This window comes from Coregonus clupeaformis, chromosome 27 (assembly GCF_020615455.1).
Source record: "Coregonus clupeaformis isolate EN_2021a chromosome 27, ASM2061545v1, whole genome shotgun sequence".
In the NCBI taxonomy this organism is placed as follows: Eukaryota; Metazoa; Chordata; class Actinopteri; order Salmoniformes; family Salmonidae; genus Coregonus; species Coregonus clupeaformis.
The window spans coordinates 6,528,416-6,549,693 of NC_059218.1; the positions used below are offsets into that span (position 1 = coordinate 6,528,416).

Sequence of the window (21,278 nt, forward strand, 5' to 3'; positions counted from 1 at the left end):
AATGCAGGGCAGAAGGGGAGCAATAACACTGCCTTATTCAGGCAAGAAAGCGACTGTTCACTGTTTACAGAGAGCCAAGACATCCCTGTATGGAAAGACTGAACACACACACATTTGGCAGAAGATGGATAGCAAATCCAATCTACTCTCATTATGTTCTTTTCATACAACAAGGTTGAGACTAGTGATGGGGGGGGTGGGGAATCGATACAGTTACATATTTGGATATTATTTGATGATATACAGTGCATTTGGAAAGTATTCAGACCCCTTCCCCTTTGTTACGTTACAGTCTTATTCTAAAATGGATTAAATAAAAAAATCTATCTACACACAATACCCCATAATGACAAAGCAAAAACAGGTTTTTAGAATATTTTGCAAATTTATAAAAAATAAAAAACAGAAATACCTTATTTACATAAGGAGCTCATGTGCATCCTGTTTCCATTGAACATCCTTGAGATGTTTGTACAACATGATTGGAGTCCGCCTGTGGTAAATTCAACTAATTGGACATCATTTGGAAAGGCACACACCTGTCTATATAAGGTCCCACAGTTGACAGTGCATGTCAGAAAAAAACCAAGCCAAGGACGAAGGAATAGTCCGTAGAGCTCCGAGACAGGGTTGTGTCGAGGCACAAATCTGAGGAAGGGTAGAAAAAAGATTCTGCAGCATTGAAGGTCCCCATGAACACAGTGGCCTCCATCATTCTTAAATGGAAGAAGTTTGGAACCATCAAGACTCTTCCTGGAGCTGGCCGCCCGGCCAAACTGAGCAATCAGGGGAGAAGGGCCTTGGTCAGGGATATGACCAAGAACCCGATGGTCCATCTGACAGAGCTCCAGAGATCCTCTGTGAAGGACAACCATCTCTGCAGCAATCAGGCCTTTATGGTAGAGTGGCCAGACGGAAGCCCCTCCTCAGTAAAAGGCACATGACAGCCCACTTGGATTTTGCCAAAAGGCACCTAAAGGACTCTCAGCCCATGAGAAACAATATTCTCTGGTCTGATGAAACCAACATTGAACTCTTTGGCCTGAATGCCAAATGTCACGTCTGGAGGAAACCTGGCACCATCCCTATGGTGAAGCGTGGTGGTGGCAGCATCATGCTGTGGGGATGTTTTTCAGCGGCAGGTACTGGGAGACTAGTCAGGATCGAGGGAAAGATGAACGGAGCAAAGTACAGAGAGATCCTTGATGAAAACCTACTCCAGAGCGCTCAGGACCTCAGACTGGGGCGAAGGTTCACCTTCCAACAGGACAACAACCCTATGCACACAGCCAAGACAACGCAGCAGTGGCTTCAGGACAAGTCTCTGAATGTGCTTGAGTGGCCCAGCCAGAGACCGGACTTGAACCCGATCGAACATCTCTGGAGAGACCTGAAAATAGCTGTGCAGCGACGCTCCCCATCCAACCTGCCAGAGCTTGAGAGGATCTGCAGAGAAGAATGGGAGAAACTCCCCAAATACAGGTGTGCCAAGCTTGTAGCATCATACCCAAGACTCAAGGCTGTAATCGCTGCCAAAGGTGCTTCAATAAAGTACTGAGTAAAGGGTCTAAATAGTTATGTAATTGTAAGATCAGTTTTTTATTTTAAATCAATCTGCCAACATTTCTAAAAACCCATTTTTGCTTTGTCATTATGAGGTATTGTGTGTAGATTGATGAGGGGGGAAAAAAACATTTAATCCATGTTAGAATAAGGCTGTAACAAAGTGGAAAAGGTCAAGGGGTCTGAATACTTTCTGAATGCACTGTATCGTATCGTTTTGACAATATCACAATATAATTTTTGCGCTAGTTGGCTGTACCTCCACCAAAACTCCAGTATTTATCCTTCATAGCTTGTTCTAAATCCTCTTTTTAAATAGGGAGCCAATTTGTTTTCAGCACTTTTATTTCCATGTCCCTCTGCAATAGATATATGGTGAGCAATATGTTTGGAACATTGAATCGCAATACATATAGAATCGTGAGAATCGCAATACATATCGTATCGGTACCGAAGTATCATGATAATATCGTATCTTGAGCTCCCTGGCAATTCCCAGCCCTAGTTGAGACTTGGGGATTTTGAGGTCAAACATATCAGTAACTAGGAAAATGCCTCCACCATGTGGTGAGCTAAACTAAATACATACAGTATTGTACATAGGTTAGTGCTATCCGGGATCCTTAGGACATCCCTACCCTTACCTTAACCATACCAGTAGTCAGTTTGTTTAACTGTACTTTGTGTGTTTGCTTAGGTGTGTCTAGACATGCCATTGTCCTTTTTGTTAAGCTAAAATAAGACGGAAGACAAATATGTTCTTGAACAAGTATATTTGAGCCAGCCATGATTGTAAAATACATAAATATAATAAAATAATGATTTACATGTAACTTTTGCAGACATCAAAAACAGTACATACACATGAGCCCTATGCTGTAAAGGCAGCATCTCCATAACTCCTCAGTGCAATATGAGCTTTGCCCACCCTCAAAGACAACTCTGTGTGAATATGCAGCCTGACTAGTCAAACCCAGAGTTGTCAAACCGACTTTGTCTGTAAAATCAAACCCAGATCTGTGAAGCTGGTACAGTCTATATATAGGTATTCTAAGGGCTGTGTGATTGAAAAGCCCTTATCGTCAATTCGAAGTTACTAAACCAAATTGGCTTTTAAAACAGTAGGCTATTTACCAAACAGATAACAGTTGACAAACCGTGGTTGTGGGCAGACATGCTTTCAGCTGCTTGATCTCTCTTCAACTGCTAACTTACTTAAGTCATTAAACAAATGGTCTTTAACAAGCCATGTTGAAGACTGAGGTATTTAAACTAACATCAATAACAAGATCCTCTTGATAGAACTATGAATGTTAAAACAAAATGGGTGACTGGCATTAATCTTATCTTCATTCCAATTACTCATTTATCGGGTCGAGGCTGGCAACAAATCATTCTGTGTCTACTGCTGTGCATATGGCAACATATTAGTGAAAAAATAACAGGTGGGTAACAAAATATATATAACCATTTCCAATTAGAGAGCAACTTTGTTGTCCAGTGTCGATCTGAGGCTGAACTGAACAGAAGCTGAACCAAGAAGTCAATGTTTGGCACACCGGAAGGTTATTTCGACTGGGAAAGGAAGATTAGAAACACCTTCATAAGCTCCTTGCTGTACGTTGGCCTTACATGCAATCTTCCACCTGGGTCTGAGAGTTACACAAGACCTCCAGTCACAGGACAGTTTGCCAAGTGACAGACCAGTTGATTAGACCTCCAGCTACTGAGTGACCTCTGTCATACGTCAGCGCTATAGACCAGGGTTTCCCAAACTCAGTCCTGGTACGCCTCCCTGGGTGCATGTTTTGTTTTTTGCCCTAGCACTACAGAGCTGATTCAAATAACCAACTCATCATCAAGCTTTGATTATTTGAATCAGCTGTGTAGTGCTAGGGCAAAAACCAAAACGTGCACCCAGGGGGGGCCCCAGGACCTACTTTGGGAAAACCTGCTATAGACAAGATAAAGTAAGAGCTTCCAAACTTCAATTACATCATTTGTTTTTATGTAGATAGAAAAACAAAAACAAAATGTTCTCTTTGTCCTTACTAAGAACCACAAAACGGGACATCAAATAATGTTACTTACCCAATTCAAAAAGGGGAAAAAACAAACAAACAATAAAACAAAAAAGTATTAATAAATATTAAAATGTATTAAAATGGGAGTTACAATAACAGTGTCCAGCAGAGGTCAGTTATAAGGGAGACTAAACGTTAAAAATAGAGGCACCCTCTGAGTGGAGACATGAGACCTGGCAGGGTAGACATTTCTGTTCGGTCCTGGAGTGGCGGTAAGGAGAGGATCATGAAATCCTTTTTATGATCTCTCCCAGAAGAAAAGGACTGTACTAAAGATGAGTGAGACTCCTTAGAGAGGATGGGCCTAATAATAGAGGTTTGCTGCAGTGAGAACTGCTGTACAGGTTACTAAACGGAATAATAGGTTCCTTTTATTAAGAGGAAATTCAATAAGAGGACACTGAGCAGGACAAAGTGCCTCCCCTCAGATCTTTGCTTCACTATGCAGTAGATTAACAGTGTGGCTCACAGACCTCCATGCCTACAAACAGCCAACAGAAATGATATGCCAACCCTGTTAGCTTGTATGTCTCCGCCATTGTAAACGTCATCTAGACAAAAGCTATTGCACTATAACAAATACGACCCCCCATTTTAAGATCCCCCACATAAAAAGCTGCCAGGAAACCTCTTTCCCACCTATACAAGACCAGGGGAAGGTTAAGTAACAGTACAATTCGTTTTTTTTTTTTTGCCCATCCATATGAGGAGTGTTCCTAGTCCTTCCCTCCCAACATCCCATTGAGCACTCACTCATGTTCAACATTTTCACAGTGGAGTAGTGCGAGTGACACCTCATTAGATATATCACATTGTTTGTGTGCTCATGCATGCATATACCAGTATGTGTGCATGTATGGGTATTAGAACAGTAAAAACTCAACTGTCACTTTCGTAAAGGCATCAGATTTTTTTGTCAGCTGGCCTAGACTGACTTCTCGTTCCATGAGACCATGGCAGAAATAAATACATTGGCACAGTGAAGAGGTAAAAACGACCCAACCAAACAAGTTCTGTCACTCATGTCATCATCATCAACTATGACCTCATGAGGTCGAAGCCCATCTCCTGATCCTCTCCACAGAACCACCTGACTTAACTAACCCGAAGGACAGGGTTGCTGTAAACAGTCCAACTCCTATTCACCCTCTCGCTCTCTCTTCTTCTCTTTCAGTCTCTCTTGTCCTCTCGCTTGCCATCGGCATCTATCCTCTCCTGCTGGTCTTGGGGGGGCGGTTGTGATTGGCCAGCGATGTCCTCCTCACTCCCTCGGCTGAGCTCCCTGGCTTTGGCTCGCCGTGCGTCCATGTAGTCGGAGATAAATTCAGAGTTCTGGTAGATGAGCACGCCGGAGAGCGTGAGCGCCACGCCGACGCAGCTGAGCGCTGACATCTCGTTTCCGAACAGCAGCTGGGAGAGCAGCAGGTTGCCCACCACGCTCAGGTTGCCTAGGATGTGCAGGGTGACGGCAGAGGTGAGGGTGATGACGCAGCAGCTGGCCAGGTTGTACATGACTGAGCCCAGGCAGCTGAGCAGGATGAAGAGCCACAGGTTGTGGTCATAGTGCATTGGAGACTCCAGCACGGCCCAGTTCTCCAGGGCAAGAGCAGCTACGGCCAGGATGCAGAAACTGGGGATGGACATCAGGTAGAGCAGGAACACAGAGTTGATCTTCTCCTCCTGGAGCAAGATACCTGAGACACAAAAAATGTTTTTAACCATTTAAATATAACCTACATAGAGAGAAACAGAACACACACAAAAGTAGGCTTCACACGTAGTGGTCAAATACAAAGTAGTCTCCTGACAAATTAAACATTATAGCGCAAACACAAGATTTGGTTCTGGGTGCTGAGATTAAATACGAAGATAAGAGAGGATAGACAGAAATAAAACAATTTAAACAATCATATAGTACAGCACTGTAGTTTTTGGAGAGCTCAACGTGCGGTTTCTCAAGAGAGAAATCAAATAATTCACAAGACAAATTGGGCCCGTTCAACATTGCAGCCGACTTGAAAGGCGAGACTGGTTAATCTACAAATCACATTGCATCATAAATAACTATTCAATAGTTATTTATGGGCATGACAGCAGCCTTCAACAAAGTGAATCATGAGATTCTCATCAGCAGACTAACGAACTTGCTTGGATTCTCTGGCACAGCATTCTAGTGGTTTCGATTATATCTGACTGACAGACAAGACTTTGTGACACGTGGCAATTATCCAACCCTGCCACAGTCACTCAAGGGGTCCCACAGGGCTCTGTTCTGGGGCCACTCCTGTTTTCTATATACATGCTGCCATTTGGTATACTAATACAAAGATCTGGACTGAACTTTCATTGTTATGCTGATGACACTCAAATATATGTGAGGACAAAAGGGGACTCAGACTGTTACAACCAAACTGACAGACTGTCTAGATCACAGGCGGCTGGTGGCACTTTCATTGGGGAGGACGGGCTCATAGTAATGGCTGAAACAGTATCAATGGAATGGTATCAAAATACATCAAAAACACGGTTTCCATGTGGTTGATACCATTCCACTCACTCCATTCCAGCAATTATTATGAGCCGTCCTCCCCTCAGCAGCCTCTTGTGGTCTAGATGCAATCAAGAGATGGATGCATTTGAACTTCCTTACGACTTAATTGCTGCAAAACAGAGCTTGTACTTGGCTCTAAGAGTGCACAGAGTAAGATTAATCCTTTCTCTCTTTCTCTGGATGATGACACCGTCACAGCCAGAAACCTTGGTGTCATTCTTTACTCTAGCCTCTCATTTGAAGCACACATCCACAACATCAAGAAAGTGTCATTTATCCACCTGAGTAACATCGCTCGAATCAGGTCGTTCTTGTCCACTGCGGATGCGTAGAAGCTTGTGCATACCCTGGTAACATCTCGACTTAACTACTGTAATGCACTGCTGATAGGAATCCCAGTAAGGCTCCTGTCTCAACTCCAGATGATCCAGAATGTAGCTGCCAGGATGCTCTCACATACTTCACACAACACTCACATTACTCCTGTTTTATTCAACTTCCATTGGCTTCCTGTTCAAAATAGGATCAAATTTAAGATTCTGCTGCTTACCTTTAAGGCTCTCCAGGGTAATGCACCAATATAAATATGCCAACTTCTTGAGAAGTACTCCCCAGCACGATCGTCAGACTCAAACAGCCTGGTCACACCAGCCACAAACCTGTGCGGCGTGGCTGACAGGGCCTATTGGCAGGAATACTCTACCTGTGCATGTCAAGGAGGCAGCTTCAATTTCCTCGTTTAAAAAACAACTAAAGATTGACCTATTCCAGCTAGCTTTTAATGTTTGATCGCTTAATCTGCTTAAAGTCTATATGTTGCATTAGTAGGTTGTGTTTTGGTCTATTGTGAGTTCTTTCTACTTTATGTATTGTTGCTGTTTTTGTTTTTCTCCTTATGCACATTGAGCGTGGGAAATGCACTCTACAATTTTTTTTTTTTAATATATATTATTTGTAGATCAGTCAGTCCGTCAGAATTTACCCATGATAAATCACGGTTTTGATGCTCTCAAACGCAGCCATTAAGTGAAGAACTATGTGGGACGCTGGGCTGAAGGGACCTGTAGTTTTCATTAAGCAAATATTCAACCTAGTTCAGCGCAGAAACATGGTAATTAACTACAATGACCATTATCCATTGCACCTGTTCTTCCTGGCTCGGACAGAGACGGATAGCCTACACAGATACAGCATGAGTGAAGAATGTGCACAACACAAGACGAGAGGGATAGAGACAGTTAGTGAGGTAGCTCTACTCGGTGGATAGTTTTAGTAGTTGGTAATAAGCGGTCTTGAAAATATGTCTTATGTACTTTGAAGAACTAGTAAAATGATTTCATCAGACAACTGCAGAATACAGCTACTAGCTCAAAGACAGCACAGTATGGGGAGCACAGAGATAACATTAGATGGTTGTCTGGCTGGCTGGCTGCTACTGCCTGAGCAGAGATGAGATGATGACTTTAAGGAATGAAAAATAATAAAGTCATCAAATAAAAACAAAGCAATATACACAACTGAAATATTGTATTCTTTCATATTAATTTCAAAATGTTATTTTGCTGTCTACCAAGGTGGACCTGACAGAGACAATTGAATGTTTTCAATGTTTTGGCAGTTGTATGTTCACTATTTTTGGCGTTGGAATTTCCATTAAAAAGGTCTACAATAACTTTGATGTGATTATTTCATAATGCATTTAATGTTTAAAAATAACTATCAAAACAGAAAACCGTGATTATTTTTGAATAACCGGGACCAGACCTCAAAAAGCAGTAATCGCTCAGCACTAGTAGATCCACATTCATGCCATTGTGATGTGTTATTTTTGCGTAACACGTCAGATAATTGCATGGATCCCTAGGGAGTGAGCAACCTGTAGCAAAATAAGAGACAGGTGCACCACCGATATGTGTCATACAACGTAAACAAGTGAGCCCCTTACGAGCATGCTCAAACAAAATGACACCATCCAACTACATGGGCAATTCAGGAAGGTGGTTCTGAGTGATGAGGAGGAAATTCAGAACATGGAAATGTCAAAGGTTTGTTAACTCGGAGTGGATTTCACATCATGAGGCTAGCATGCTCATTATCATTACAGCTCTGTACAGTACACGCTGTACACTGACAAAACCAGTAGGTCTACAGCAAATATATGAACAAGTTCATACTAGTCAAATACAGAACCAGGATTCAAATTACACATTGTTCCTTCTCTGAACATAGCTAGGACATTGACCAGATGATTGTAACTAGGACACCACTTAAGCCAACATAACAAACCCCAGCTGACATCAATTCCTAGGGGAAACAGAACTCCTCCATGATTCCTTACCTACGTTTGGTATTCATAAGTGGATGGATTTTTTTTATATATATTTTTTAAGAGTTCAGGTACGCCTCTGCGCTTGACAGTATGTACTGTAGTGATAGGACTATTTTATGGTAAACAGGTTGGAGCTCTCTGCGTGTTTTTTTGAGTGCTCCAACCATTGTTCCATCTAAGTTGGGCGCCTGCTAGGGCGTGCGCAGCTCCCCCCGGGACTGCGCACAGAATAAATATAAGCGCTCGCAGAGAAGCACAAGATTGAACTTCACTCAACTTTCTAGAGTTTTCCCCGTTAGTTAACACTATCAACGTTTCCCTTTACTGTGGGAATTGTGATCGAATCAATGCAATATTAGCCACTTTCAATGCAACATACCGAAACAAAACAAACTATGCAAGACTTAGTATGCAAAACTAACCATGCAAGAGATTTTGTTGTAGGCAGAACACAGTAGGATTCTATTGCATTGATAGACAGGACTCAGGCCTGTACTCTACACAGACCGGTGCGCCATAACCAATCAGAGCTGTAGTAGGCCTATATGCAAACAGACCATAGCCGTAAATAGATCTGTGCCATTAACTTTGAACTGGACTGTTTTTACAGCATGAGCAGTCGTGAATAGGTGCTCTTGTTTTGAGATCAATGCGAGAGCTACATGTAGCGCGACGTGTGCACATTTGTTCATATCCTTTGCTAGTTAGTGAGTTATTAGCCCAGTTATAGATCATTTGTAGTCAGCAATGGGAGAGTGATTGCTTCCTACAAGAGCACAAAACTGTGCATTTCTAGACATCTTTGAAAAGCCAGTCAGGTAAAGAGCTTCTTTTTTTTTTCTCTCTTAAAGGGGCAGTGTTGTATTTTGAGACAGGCTTGAATAAGCTAAGTAGCCTATGGGAATAATTATGCATTTTATTTTGTAAAGTGGTTTCTTACATCAAACAACACAACAACATTTTCAGTCACCTCCTTGTCTGATGGACAAGCGGATAAACAGTTTAAATGTCAAGCCCTGCATGTTTTTTTCAAAAACTCTCATGGAATGTAGGGCTACATTGAACACCACACATTGGCTGCTACTGTAGGCTGAACGATAGAACAGCTAATTCCATGTTAAAATGTTATGGGATGCATTTTCTCCATTGTTTTTTATGGTAGGCCACTCTGGTAGGCCTACATTATGATCAAATAGCCACAGTAGCCTACTTGACCACCGTTAAAATGAACTTAAAGTGGGTACAGCCTCAGTGTTCACAGTAAACACGAGCCGGAAGTTGGACAGAATTTTCACAACGTTCAAGTTTGCACTCATCAGACCTGAAATTTGCTCAGTGATGAAACAAATTAGAGGGAACATTGGCTCCAACCTGTTTACCAGACAGGGATTAGTCCTTTTTGATACATTTTCCATGGGTAAACTCTGTCAGTAGTTTTGAAAGTTTCCTTAGCAACAGGCAACATACCACCTCTAGCTAGACTGGGTGTGTCACTTGAGGAGTGACTCAGAGCATCAGGAAAATGTTCCAACCCTGACTGCAGTGTGGGAAGTTTAATATGACCATGGGATTGGAGGGAACACCAAATATACACTGATGTCAGAGAATTTCGTTTATGGGCCATATTTTCCACTCTCTTGAAGGGAAAGTATTGAAGTACACAGGGCCATTCTGTTTTATTCCAACATAACATCCATACATTAATAGCTTAGGCCTACCACAGTTATACAGTTAAAATGTTAAAAAGTGATGACAAATATATGTCAACACCCATCAGAAATGCAACATAAGAACAATCATAAAGGAGTTATAAAAGGTAGCAGCTGGGACTTTACTCACTTTGCTGGATGGTTTTGACACCTCTCAACATTGTCGCAGCGAATACGAAGAAGCAACCTGTCTGGTCGTACTGGACCTCGCCCATAATGCTGAACGAGGCTCCCAGACAGATGGGCATCATGGCCGTGTATTTGAGGATGTGATGTTGCTTGCCCAAGATCAGGGTGGAAATGGCCAGGGTGAAGATTGGCGTGGTGGTGTAGATCATTTGGGCAAATGACAGCTGGACGTAGTTCAAACCCACGTTGCCAAACGCGATGCTGGCACAAAATGTCAAGCTCAATAGAAACACCTTCCATTTGGCGCTGTTGGTAAGGTCCTTATGCTTGTCAACACCGCCTTTGTGCTGGAGCATTCGCAGTTTAATAAGCCAAAAGTCCACCACTATTGCTGTCAACATGTGCAGGGCCGATAGCAGTAAGGGGTACCTGAAGTTGTACACGGCAAATATCCATTTGTTAAGACTGGAGATCGTCGTCCCCGTCACAAGCCAGACAATGACAGCGGACAGAAGGCGCAGCATCTCCCCCAGTGGCCTTTTCCCCGTCTCGCGCCGGGTCGCCTCGCATTTAGAGAGGCCATCGGTGCTAATCATGTTCTTTTCATCCTCTTTTCTGTAAGACAAACACATCTTGACTTCGTAAAGCAATAACATCAATTCGTCTGCACACACTGTCCCGATTGCGTAACCTTTTCGATACGGTCGGAGCTAGCTAGCCGTTTTCAGCTGTATAAAATGTCTCTCATCCTAATAATCGTATCACAAAATAGATCTAACCTTACCTAGCTAGCTACTTGAGACTGTCGATTCTATATCCATAGTTTTCCGTGTTGTTTTGCTGAGGTAAACAAGGCTTTTTTACACCACGCCGAGACACGTGTTACTGTTTTGCATAGGAGATGGTTGTGTAACCAAATACAAGGAGTGACAGATGCTAGCTAGAGAGCAAGACAAGTGCTGGGTAGCAGGATATTGTTCTTCCCGTGGAGAACTGCGGACTCTCCTACATCCTCTACGGGTGCGTTCGTGATTGGTTACAATTTAAAATCCCCAAATTATGACACAGAAAAGTTTCCAAATAGTATTACATTGGCTACATTCATCTGTCTACATTTATCCTACCGTTGTTAGCCATGAATGACGTCGCCGGCCCGGAAAGCAAACGGCCGCTCTTGCAGCAGCTGCAGTTGCAAGTAGTGCCCAGAGATAGAAGCTTACTTCATGCGAGGGGTCTCGTACCAGTAGCAGAACTATGTCAATTCCTATACATACATTGTTCACACAGTCAAAAGATGAGGCCCCGCAAGGTCCTACACAGCGAATTCAGTGCGCAGACCTAGCATCATAATCATCACACCCTATGTCGCATTCTTTGCATCATCCGTGAAGTACCGAGGTAAAACTAGTTTAATATTGGATATTCGGTTCTCTCGTCAAAGCATGCAATGACTATGAAGATAGTATATTCTGAATTGGGTGGATGGAGAAAATTCCACACTTTTTTTAAATTTATTTTTTTATAATAAGATTACGGATTTCAATCTGAAATAGCTCTTACACAAAGCTTGCCATGACTATGATATATTCTGAATCAGGGGAGAATGCACAAAAATAAAATAAAATAAAATGTTATTTGCCACATGCGCCGAATACAACAGGTGTAGACCTTACAGTGAAATGGTTAGCTGTTCAGGAGTCTTATGGCTTGGGGGTAGAAGCTGTTAAGAAGCCTTTTGGTCCTAGACTTGGCACTCCGGTACCGCTTGCCATGCGGTAGCAGAGAGAACAGTCTATGACTAGGGTGGCTGGAGTCTTTGACAATTTTTAGGGCCTTCCTCTGACATCGCCTGGTATATAGGTCCTGAAAAGGGTAGGAAGCCTGGCCCCAGTGATGTACTGGGCCGTACGCACTACCCTCTGTAGTGCCTTAGGGTCGGAGACGGAGCAGTTGCCATACCAGGCGGTGATGCAACCAGTCAGGATGCTCTCGATGGTGCAGCTGTATAACTTTTTGAGGATCTGAGGACCCATGCCAAATATTTTCAGTCTCCTGAGGTGGAATAGGCTTTGTTGTGCCCTCTTCACGACTGTCTTGGTGTGTTTGGACCATGATAGTTTGTTGGTGATGTGGACACCAAGGAACTTGAAGCTCTCAACCTGTTCCACTACAGCCCCGTCGATGAGAATGGGGGCGTGCTCAGTCCTCTTTTTTTCCCTGTAGTCCACAATCATCTCCTTTGTCTTGATCACGTTGAGGGAGAGGTTGTTATCCTGGCACCACACGGCCAGGTCTCTGACCTCCTCCCTATAGGCTGTCTCATCGTTGTCGGTGATCAGGCCTACCACTGTTGTGTCGTCTGCAAACTTAATGATGGTGTTGGAGTCGTGCCTGGCCATCCAGTCATGGGTGAACAGGGAGTACAGGACGGGACTGAGCACGCACCCCTGAGGGGCCCCCATGTTGAGGATCAGCGAGGCTGATGTGTTGTTACCTACCCTTACCATGTCTTCTTTTGTTTGTTGAAATATCATAATTATTATATATATATATATATTTTGCTTTCAATCTTCAACAGCTCTTACACAAAGCGTGCCATGACAATACAAATGATATATTCTGAGTCATGGGAGGATGAACAAAAATCCACCACTGTTTATTGTTGTTGTTAAAATTTACATTTACCTTTTAGTCATTTAGCAGACGCTCTTATCCAGAGCGACTTACAGGAGCAATTAGGGTTAAGTGCCTTGCTCAAGGGCACATCGACAGATTTTTCACCTAGTCGGCTCGGGGATTAGAATCAGCGACCTTTCGGTTACTGGCACAACGCTCTTAACCACTAAGCTACCTGTATTTTATTTTTATTTGCTTTCAATCTTCAATAGCTCTTACACAAAGCGTGCCATGACTATTACAACTATATATTATGAATTCGGGGAAGGATGGACAAACATTTTTCCTTCTAAATTGTAACAATAAAAAGCCGTGGATTTTTGTCCATCCTCCTGACTCAGAATATATAATTATCATGGTCATGGCACGCTTTGTGTAAGAGCTATTGAAGATTGAAATCCAAAATCGTATTATTTTAAAATAATAATAAAAGTAATTAAAAAGGTGTGGATTTTTCTCCATCCACCCCTGATTCAGAATATACCATCTTCATAGCCATGGCATGCTTGGTTCAATAGATATTGATGAGAAAACCGAATACCCACCTAATATCCAATATAAAACGAATTTTACCTCGGTGCAAGCCCATTGAGTAATCACCTATTCCAAAGACAGTACAGTATGAAGATAGGGAGAAACTGCTTCTCCAATAGAAATCCCCGATCCGCTTGTAGGCGATGTCGCGGCGACGTTGGCTAGCTAATCCCATGCGCAGAAATACATCATCGGGTCTAACGGTCGTCTCACTCCGAACTGCGCATGTGCACATTGTCAAATCAAAGGTACCCCTTCGATATAAAATTGTTTTTGGACGAAAATGAAAACGTGTCAGTTTGTCACTTTCACGAGGTTGGAGACATTGTCTCCAATCTAGGTTGTGCCTTTAGATTTCGAGAAAATAAACAGTTAAGATAGAAGTTTTTACTTCTCTCATTGATTTCTCAAACCCCAAACCCCGGCCTGGTCTGCTTGGTCTACTTCGCAAGCGTTCCAGGAAGTCTCGCGATGTTGCGTCTCTGGGTTTAGAAACTCTGTGCCTATTCTATCAATTTAATTTATTATAAACTACCCCGTCCTACCCGTATACCTAAACAAGTCCAATTCAAATGTCATGTTGGACCAGAAAGGCCTGATAAACGATCACAGAATCGCCAGCTAACGTTACCCCACTGCAACAACAGACCAGGTAAAATAGCGAACGTGAACCATGTTCCCACTCGTCCTATGCAAATGTAACCTCACGCGGTAGCAAAACGGCATTAATGACTATTAGTTATGCATTTTGGTTACCTTTACCTCTGTATTTGTGTATCTTTGTCTTGGTAACATCACGAAAACATCCCAGGCGAACGAGCTGACAGCCTGTCTGCCTCAGTGCCTCGTTATGGCCCGATCAGCTGTGCCGGTCAAGTCACTGCTCTCCAACTGCAATCAGAGATATTGTTACAACAATGCAATCAGAGATATTGCACATCATTACAACACTGTATATAGACATTTACATTTTAGTCATTTAATTGTGTGAGTGTAATATTTGCTGTTCACTTTTGATTGTTTATTTCACTTTTGTTCATCCATTTCAATTGCTTTGGCAATGTAAGAGCGTCTGCTAAATGACTAAAATGTAAACGTAAACATATGTTTCCCATGCCAATAAAGCCCCTTGAATTGATATTAGAAAAGGAGGAGATAAGAATCCCAGCCGGAAACGAATGAATAAACATCTAACGCTCCGCCCAGCAGACTGTCGACCAATCACGTTCACATTGTCATGCTGCGTCACACGGTTGCTAAGCTAATCGTCACGCAATCCCTTCTAAAAGACAGGGTATGAGTCGAGAAACTTGCCTATTTTCCTCGAAAGAACGCAATGTCACGATTTCAAAGCTGTATGATATTGCAGAGAACAACTTCATTATCTCATTTCTCTGAAAAGATTTGTAATGTTGTACTTCTTGTTCACGTAATTCATGGTAATGTTTTTTTTTTTTTTAGCTAACGCCCAATTGACTCCCATTTACTCCTTGATGGAGTGATCTCCCCATCCCAGAATCACCCAGAATGCACCGCGCGTCCCATTGACAATGTATGGGCAACATACACACAACAGGCGTAAATATGTTTCCAATGGAGATTCCCATCTCCTCAAAAGTATTTCTGCTGCAATCACCTTCTTCTTCTTCTTCTTCTTCTTCTTCTTCTTCTTCTTCTTCTTCTTCTTCTTCTTCTTCTTCTTCTTCTTCTTCTTCTTCTTCTTCTTCCTCTTCTTCTTCTATTTTGCCCTGTTTATCAAAAGTGTTGGAAAAACTTGTCAATAATCAACTGACTGGTTTTCTTGATGTCTATAGTATTCTCTCTGGTATGCAATCTGGTTTCTGCTCAGGCTATGGATGTGTCACTGCAACCTTAAAGGACCTAAATGACTTGGCCAAAGCTTTTGATAAGGTAGACCATTCCATTCTTGTGGGCCAGCTAAAGAGTATTGGTATCTCTGAGGGGTCTTTGGCCTGGTTTGCTAACTACCTTTCTCAAAGAGTGCAGTGTATAAAGTCAGAACATCTGCTGTTTCAGCCACTGGCTGTCACCAAGGGAGTACCCCAAGGCTCGATCCTAGGCCCCACACTCTTCTCAATTTACATCAACAACATAGTTCAGACAGTAGGAAGCTCTCTCATCCATTTATATGCAGATGATACAGTCTTATACTCAGCTGGCCCCTTCCCTGATTTTGTGTTAAACGCTCTACAACAAAGCTTTCTTAGTGTCAAACAAGCTTTCTCTGCCCTTAACCTTGTTCTGAACACCTCCAAAACAAAGGTAATGTGGTTTGGTAAGAAGAATGCCCCTCTCCCCACCGGTGTGATTACTACCTCTGAGGGTTTAGAGCTTGAGGTAGTCACCTCATACAAGTACCTGGGAGTATGGCTAGATTGTACACTGTCCTTCTCTCAGCACATATCAAAGCTGCAGGCTAGATGTTCTTTACCATTCGGCCATCAGATTTGCCACCAATGCTCCTTATAGGACACATCACTGCACTCTATACTCCTCTGTAAACTGTCCATCTCTGTATACCCGTTGCAAGACCCACTGGTTGATGCTTATTTATAAAACCCTCTTAAGCCTCACTCCCCCCTATCTGAGATACCTACTGCAGCCCTCATCCGCCACATACAACACCCGTTCTGCCAGTCACATTCTGTTAAAGGTCCCCAAAGCACACATATCCCTGGGTCGCTCCTCTTTTCAGTCCGCTGCAGCTAGCGACTGGAACGAGCTGCAAAAAACACTCAAACTGGACAGATTTATCTCCATCTTCATTCAAAGACTCAATCATGGACACTCTTACTGACAGTTGTGGATGCTTTGCGCGATGTATTGTTGTCTCTACGTTCTTGCCTTTGTGCTGTTGTCTGTGCCCAATATTGTTTGTACCATGTTTTGTGCTGCTACAATGTTGTGCTGTTGCCATGTTGTGTTGCTACCATGCTATGATGTCATGTGTTGCTGCCATGCTATGTTGTTGTCTTAGGCCTCTCTTTATGTAGTGTTGTGGTGTCTCTTTTGTCGTGATGTGTGTTTTGTCCTATATTTTTATTTTTAATCCCAGCCCCCGTCCCTGCAGGAGGCCTTTTGCCTTTTGGTAGGCGGTCATTGTAAATAATAATTTGTTCTTAACTGACTTGCCTAGTTAAAAAAGGTTAAATACAAAAATAAAATAATTATTCTTCTGCTGCCACCTACAGTATTGGCTGTGTATCAGCCTATTATTCTGTAGTATGAATTCACTACACTTTGTGGAAAAAATGTCCCTACCAACTAACCCTGCACCCATTCAAACCTCACCACTATTCCACTACTTTGGCCCTATCTGATCCTACTCCAGGCCAGCAGCCTGGGAGGACGGGACACTATTGTTCAAAACATCTTGTAACTCTTTTGCAGTAAAATCTCGTACACCCAAGTACTTCTCTGCAGCTGCCACCACAACATCTATCCTCTGTGATTTACGTTCCATTACTGCGGTACAATTGACAACCATGGCCATGAACGCCAAAAAAAACAACCTTAATGAAGCACATGTTATTCCAATCACTCTCTATTGGCCTCGGCCTACTCACAGGGACTTAGGATCCTTCACCCTGGGCCCATCTTCCTCTACTACTCTCTTTACTGCATCAGCATAAGACACCTTCTGCACTACTCTGATCCTGGCAACCTCAACCTACTTTTCTCTCACCGGACACCTCTGATCTCCAGCACCATGGGTACCCCTACAGCTTACACACACAACTTTTTCCACCGATACGACACACTCCTTTGTCTCCTGTCCTCCTGCACACTTCTCACATCTAGGAATCTCCCTCCTACACAATGCTGCCACATGACCATAAGCTTGACACCTAAAACACCGTAATGGATTCGGGACAAAAGCTCTCATGGGACAACTGACACATCCTAACTTAACTTTATCTGCTAAAGACTCTGCATCAAAACTCAGTAGTACAGACAGTGTCTTAACTGTTTCACCACGCTCTCCACCGGGTCTGCGTTGCACCAAACGGCGGGCGTCATAAACACCGGGAATCTTCAACTTCAGTTGATCCTCCACAACACTTAATGCCACTCCAGTTATCACTCCTTTCAAGTCACAGTTCTTGTCCCCAGTCGCGTGGTGTGGATCACACGCTCCCTCTGGATGGCAGAAACACAAAAAATCTACATGATTCCACTTCGAGTCACTTTCACCGACCCAACATTCCCCAACCTCTTCTCCACCCAACCTTACACCACATATTGATCTCCCTGGCATAGATGATTCTCCCACTGGGCCAGAATCATCTATGCCATCATCAGGACAAGGCTTAAACTTGACGGTCTTCACCGCACCTGCCACCGCAGTTAATTCATCCTCACGCTCGTCACGTTCAATTTCCTTCTGTAGCTCTTCCAAAAGTTCTGTGTGATCCACCACTCCATATTCACTCAAAACATGTTCCACTTTTATAAATTTTTTCCTGTCCGCCATCTTACCCCCCACACTGGCAGCCGTAGTCCTGGCCGCTGACTCGCAAACTCTCCTTAAAAAAACAGATAAAACAATCACCCTCTCTTCGATCACTGGGAGAGTAACTAAGAAAAGATTACCTCAGCCAGGACAAGAGCTCATGCTTATACCTTTTATAGTAGGCTAAGCTTAGGTAAAAACTACAACAAAACATCACACACTCACAGCTTACTTGCTTTGCTTGACTCTTAGGCCTATCCAACTTATATATTTGACACTTATGGGGTGCCCACGTTGGTCCCTGATACAGTATAAAATATCAGTCTATGGCCATATGGCTGCACGTCTAGATAGAAATAGGCCTCACCTAGAAACCTGCCGATAGCGGAGTAGGGAGGAGCTGCAGAGTGAAACACATACTGAAATGCAACTGACAGAGGAATAAGAACATACAGCACACAGAATCAGCACATACAGCACACACAACTCTTAATAAAACATGTCTGCACAAATATGAATTCAATAACCTAAACAGAGCACTCAATGTACACAGTGAACAAATGTTGATCTACTGACTGTATTAAAAAACAAACATTCCACCAATGCAAATATAGCACATGGGACAGAAATCACAGTGAGAGATTGTTCCCCCCTTTACCACCCCACCTTGCTCTCCCACCCCCTAGTAACAAATATAAACTCAGCTGGAATGCATGACACTCTGCCTCAGTTTGGAACATGCTGTTCTCAGTGTAGAATAGAGTACAGATGTTATCTAGCCAGTGAGCACTATTACCACCTCCTTAAGACAGCCAAAAGGACTGTACGTTGACTGATCAGCAACAAACTGTGCAAACTTTCACATTTGTTCAGATATTATTGTAACGCTTAATTCCAAAATGATATTTTATAAGAACACATACGGACACTAGGGTATTCCATTCTCTAAGGTTATCCTAGATTATGTAATCCTAAATTCTGTGCCATATTAATTACAGTTGAAGTCGGAAGTTTACATACACCTTAGCCAAATACATTTAAACTCAGTTTTTCACAATTCCTGACATTTAATCCTAGTAAAAAGTCCCTGTTTTACGTCAGTTAGGATCACCACTTTATTTTAAGAATGTGAAATGTCAGAATAATAGTAGAGAGAATGATTTATTTCAGCTTTTATTTCTTTCATCACATTCCCAGTGGGTCAGAAGTTTACATACACTCAATTAGTATTTGGTAGCATTGCCTTTAAATTGTGTAACTTGGGTCAAACTTTTCGGGTAGCCTTCCACAAGCTTCCCACAATACATTGGGTGAATTTTGGCCCATTCCTCCTGACAGAGCTGGTGTAACTAAGTCAGGTTTGTAGGCCTCCTTGCTCGCACACGCTTTTTCAGTTCTGCCCACACATTTTCTATAGGATTGAGGTCAGGGCTTTGTGATGGCCACTCCAATACCTTGACTTTGTTGTCCTTAAGCCATTTTACCACAACTTTGGAAGTATGCTTGGGGTCATTGTCCATTTGGAAGACCCATTTGCGACCAAGCTTTAACTTCCTGACTGATGTCTTGAGATGTTGCTTCAATATATACACATAATTTTCCTTCCTCATGATGCCATCTATTTTGTGAAGTGCACCAGTCCCTCCTGCAGCAAAGCACCCCCACAGCATGATGCTGCCACCCCCGTGCTTCACGGTTGGGATGGTTTTCTTCGGCTTGCATGCCACCCCCTTTTCCTCCAAACATAACGATGGTCATTATGGCCAAACAGTTCAATTTTTGTTTCATCAGACCAGAGGACATTTCTCCAAAAAGTACGATCTTTGTCCCCATGTGCAGTTACAAACCGTAGTCTGGCTTTTTTATTTTAGGCTTAATTTTTTTCTGAGGTCTTGGCTGATTTCTTTTGATTTTCCCATGATGTCAAGCAAAGAGGCACTGAGTTTGAAGGTACACCTCCAATTGACTCAAATGATGTCAATTAGCCTATCAGAAGCTTCTAAAGCCATGACATCATTTTCTGGAATTTTCCAAGCTGTTTAAAGGCACAGTCTACTTAGTGTATGTTAACTTCTGACCCACTGGAATTGTGATACAGTGAATTATAAGTGAAATAATCTGTCTGTAAACAATTGTTGGAAAAATTACTTGTGTCATGCACAAAGTAGATGTCCTAACCGACTTGCCAAAACTATAGTTTGTTAACATGAAATTTGTGGAGTGGTTGAAAAATGAGTTTTAATGACTCCAACCTAAGTGTATGTAAACTTCTGACTTCAACTGTATATAACATCTTAGGATATTTCAAATCAGGGTATCAGGTGAAGAACAAGGAAATTACCTATTCACTGTTTGCAATACACTTGCATTTTCATTTTTCTAATCATATCTGTAGCCTAACTCATGAATAATTGTATTTGAATTATTAGACTACCTGAATACTACTTGTAGCCACACCAATCTGCTTTCACGCCATAGTATACTTGAACACTTACATGGCATTTGACAATTCAAGCCCCATGTCAGAATCATGCTTTTTCTTATTTTAGGTGGACACGCATTACATCAGCAATATTACAATGTACACTATAGCGGCACCTGCTGGATATAAGTGCAATTGCAGCAACATGAAAAACAAAACGTTTTTTCATCCTCAGGTTCAGAGGTCAGTTGAAGACTAACATTAATCATGATTACAAATCTGGCAAGCCAATAAAGTGCACATAATTAGATTGAATTGCTTTTATTGAGTGGTACCTTGAATACATATTTGTGTGCTAGAGGCAAGATGACATCAAACGAGTAATGTGGTGTGCAGCCCTCAGTGTCCTTTCACTACCCCATCATGAGACCCCAGGGCATCCATCCAACCAGCCAAGTTCAGACAGACTGTCCCAGGGGAAATCTCCTCTTGGCTTTTGAGTCTTCAACTTGTCAAATTTATTTATCATCTATGTCTTGAGTTGAGAACTGCATGACACCAAAGCTGGTTACAACATTATAGACAATCTCTGATAACACTGTGGGTGTTTTGAAAGACCACATTGAGACGGTTTGTGTTTATTCAAGCAAAAAAGTCCATTTTCGAGGACCTAGGGCACAAGAGGTGAATTCACACGATGTTCTTCTGTGAATGAAGTCTAGAAACAACTATTGATGCTAATGCCTAATTAATACTAGGCAACAGTGCATGAGCACACTAAACCATGCATTAGCTACACGTGGTGCC

At 42.4% G+C, this 21,278-nt stretch overlaps 1 protein-coding gene across 3 annotated transcripts; it reads right to left on the bottom strand.

The window, feature by feature from the left end:
• Positions 1-4,815: 4,815 nt before the first annotated feature.
• LOC121541773 (solute carrier family 35 member E4) lies at positions 4,816-14,553 on the bottom strand. Of its 3 annotated transcripts, none has more exons than XM_041851063.1 (3): positions 14,338-14,553; positions 10,367-10,980; positions 4,816-5,341 (listed from the first exon to the last, which is right to left on the bottom strand). In XM_041851063.1, exons 2-3 carry the CDS (start codon positions 10,959-10,961, stop codon positions 4,818-4,820), a joined length of 1,119 nt encoding a protein of 372 aa, XP_041706997.1. In that variant the 5' UTR covers positions 10,962-10,980; positions 14,338-14,553; the 3' UTR covers positions 4,816-4,817. The 3 variants fall into 3 exon arrangements, with proteins under 3 accessions (XP_041706997.1, XP_041706996.1, XP_041706998.1); XM_041851062.1 differs by lacking the exon at positions 14,338-14,553 and adding an exon at positions 11,490-11,761; XM_041851064.2 differs by lacking the exon at positions 14,338-14,553 and adding an exon at positions 11,150-11,449.
• Positions 14,554-21,278: the final 6,725 nt, after the last annotated feature.

Bases quoted from the DNA above. Each gene is read 5' to 3' on its own strand.
- LOC121541773 (XM_041851063.1), bottom strand. From the start codon at position 10,961: ATGATTAGCACCGATGGCCTCTCTAAATGCGAGGCGACCCGGCGCGAG. The intron at 5,342-10,366 runs GTGAGTAAAGTC...TTTGTGTCTCAG, and splicing joins TGTCAAAACCATCCAGCAAA to GTATCTTGCTCCAGGAGGAG.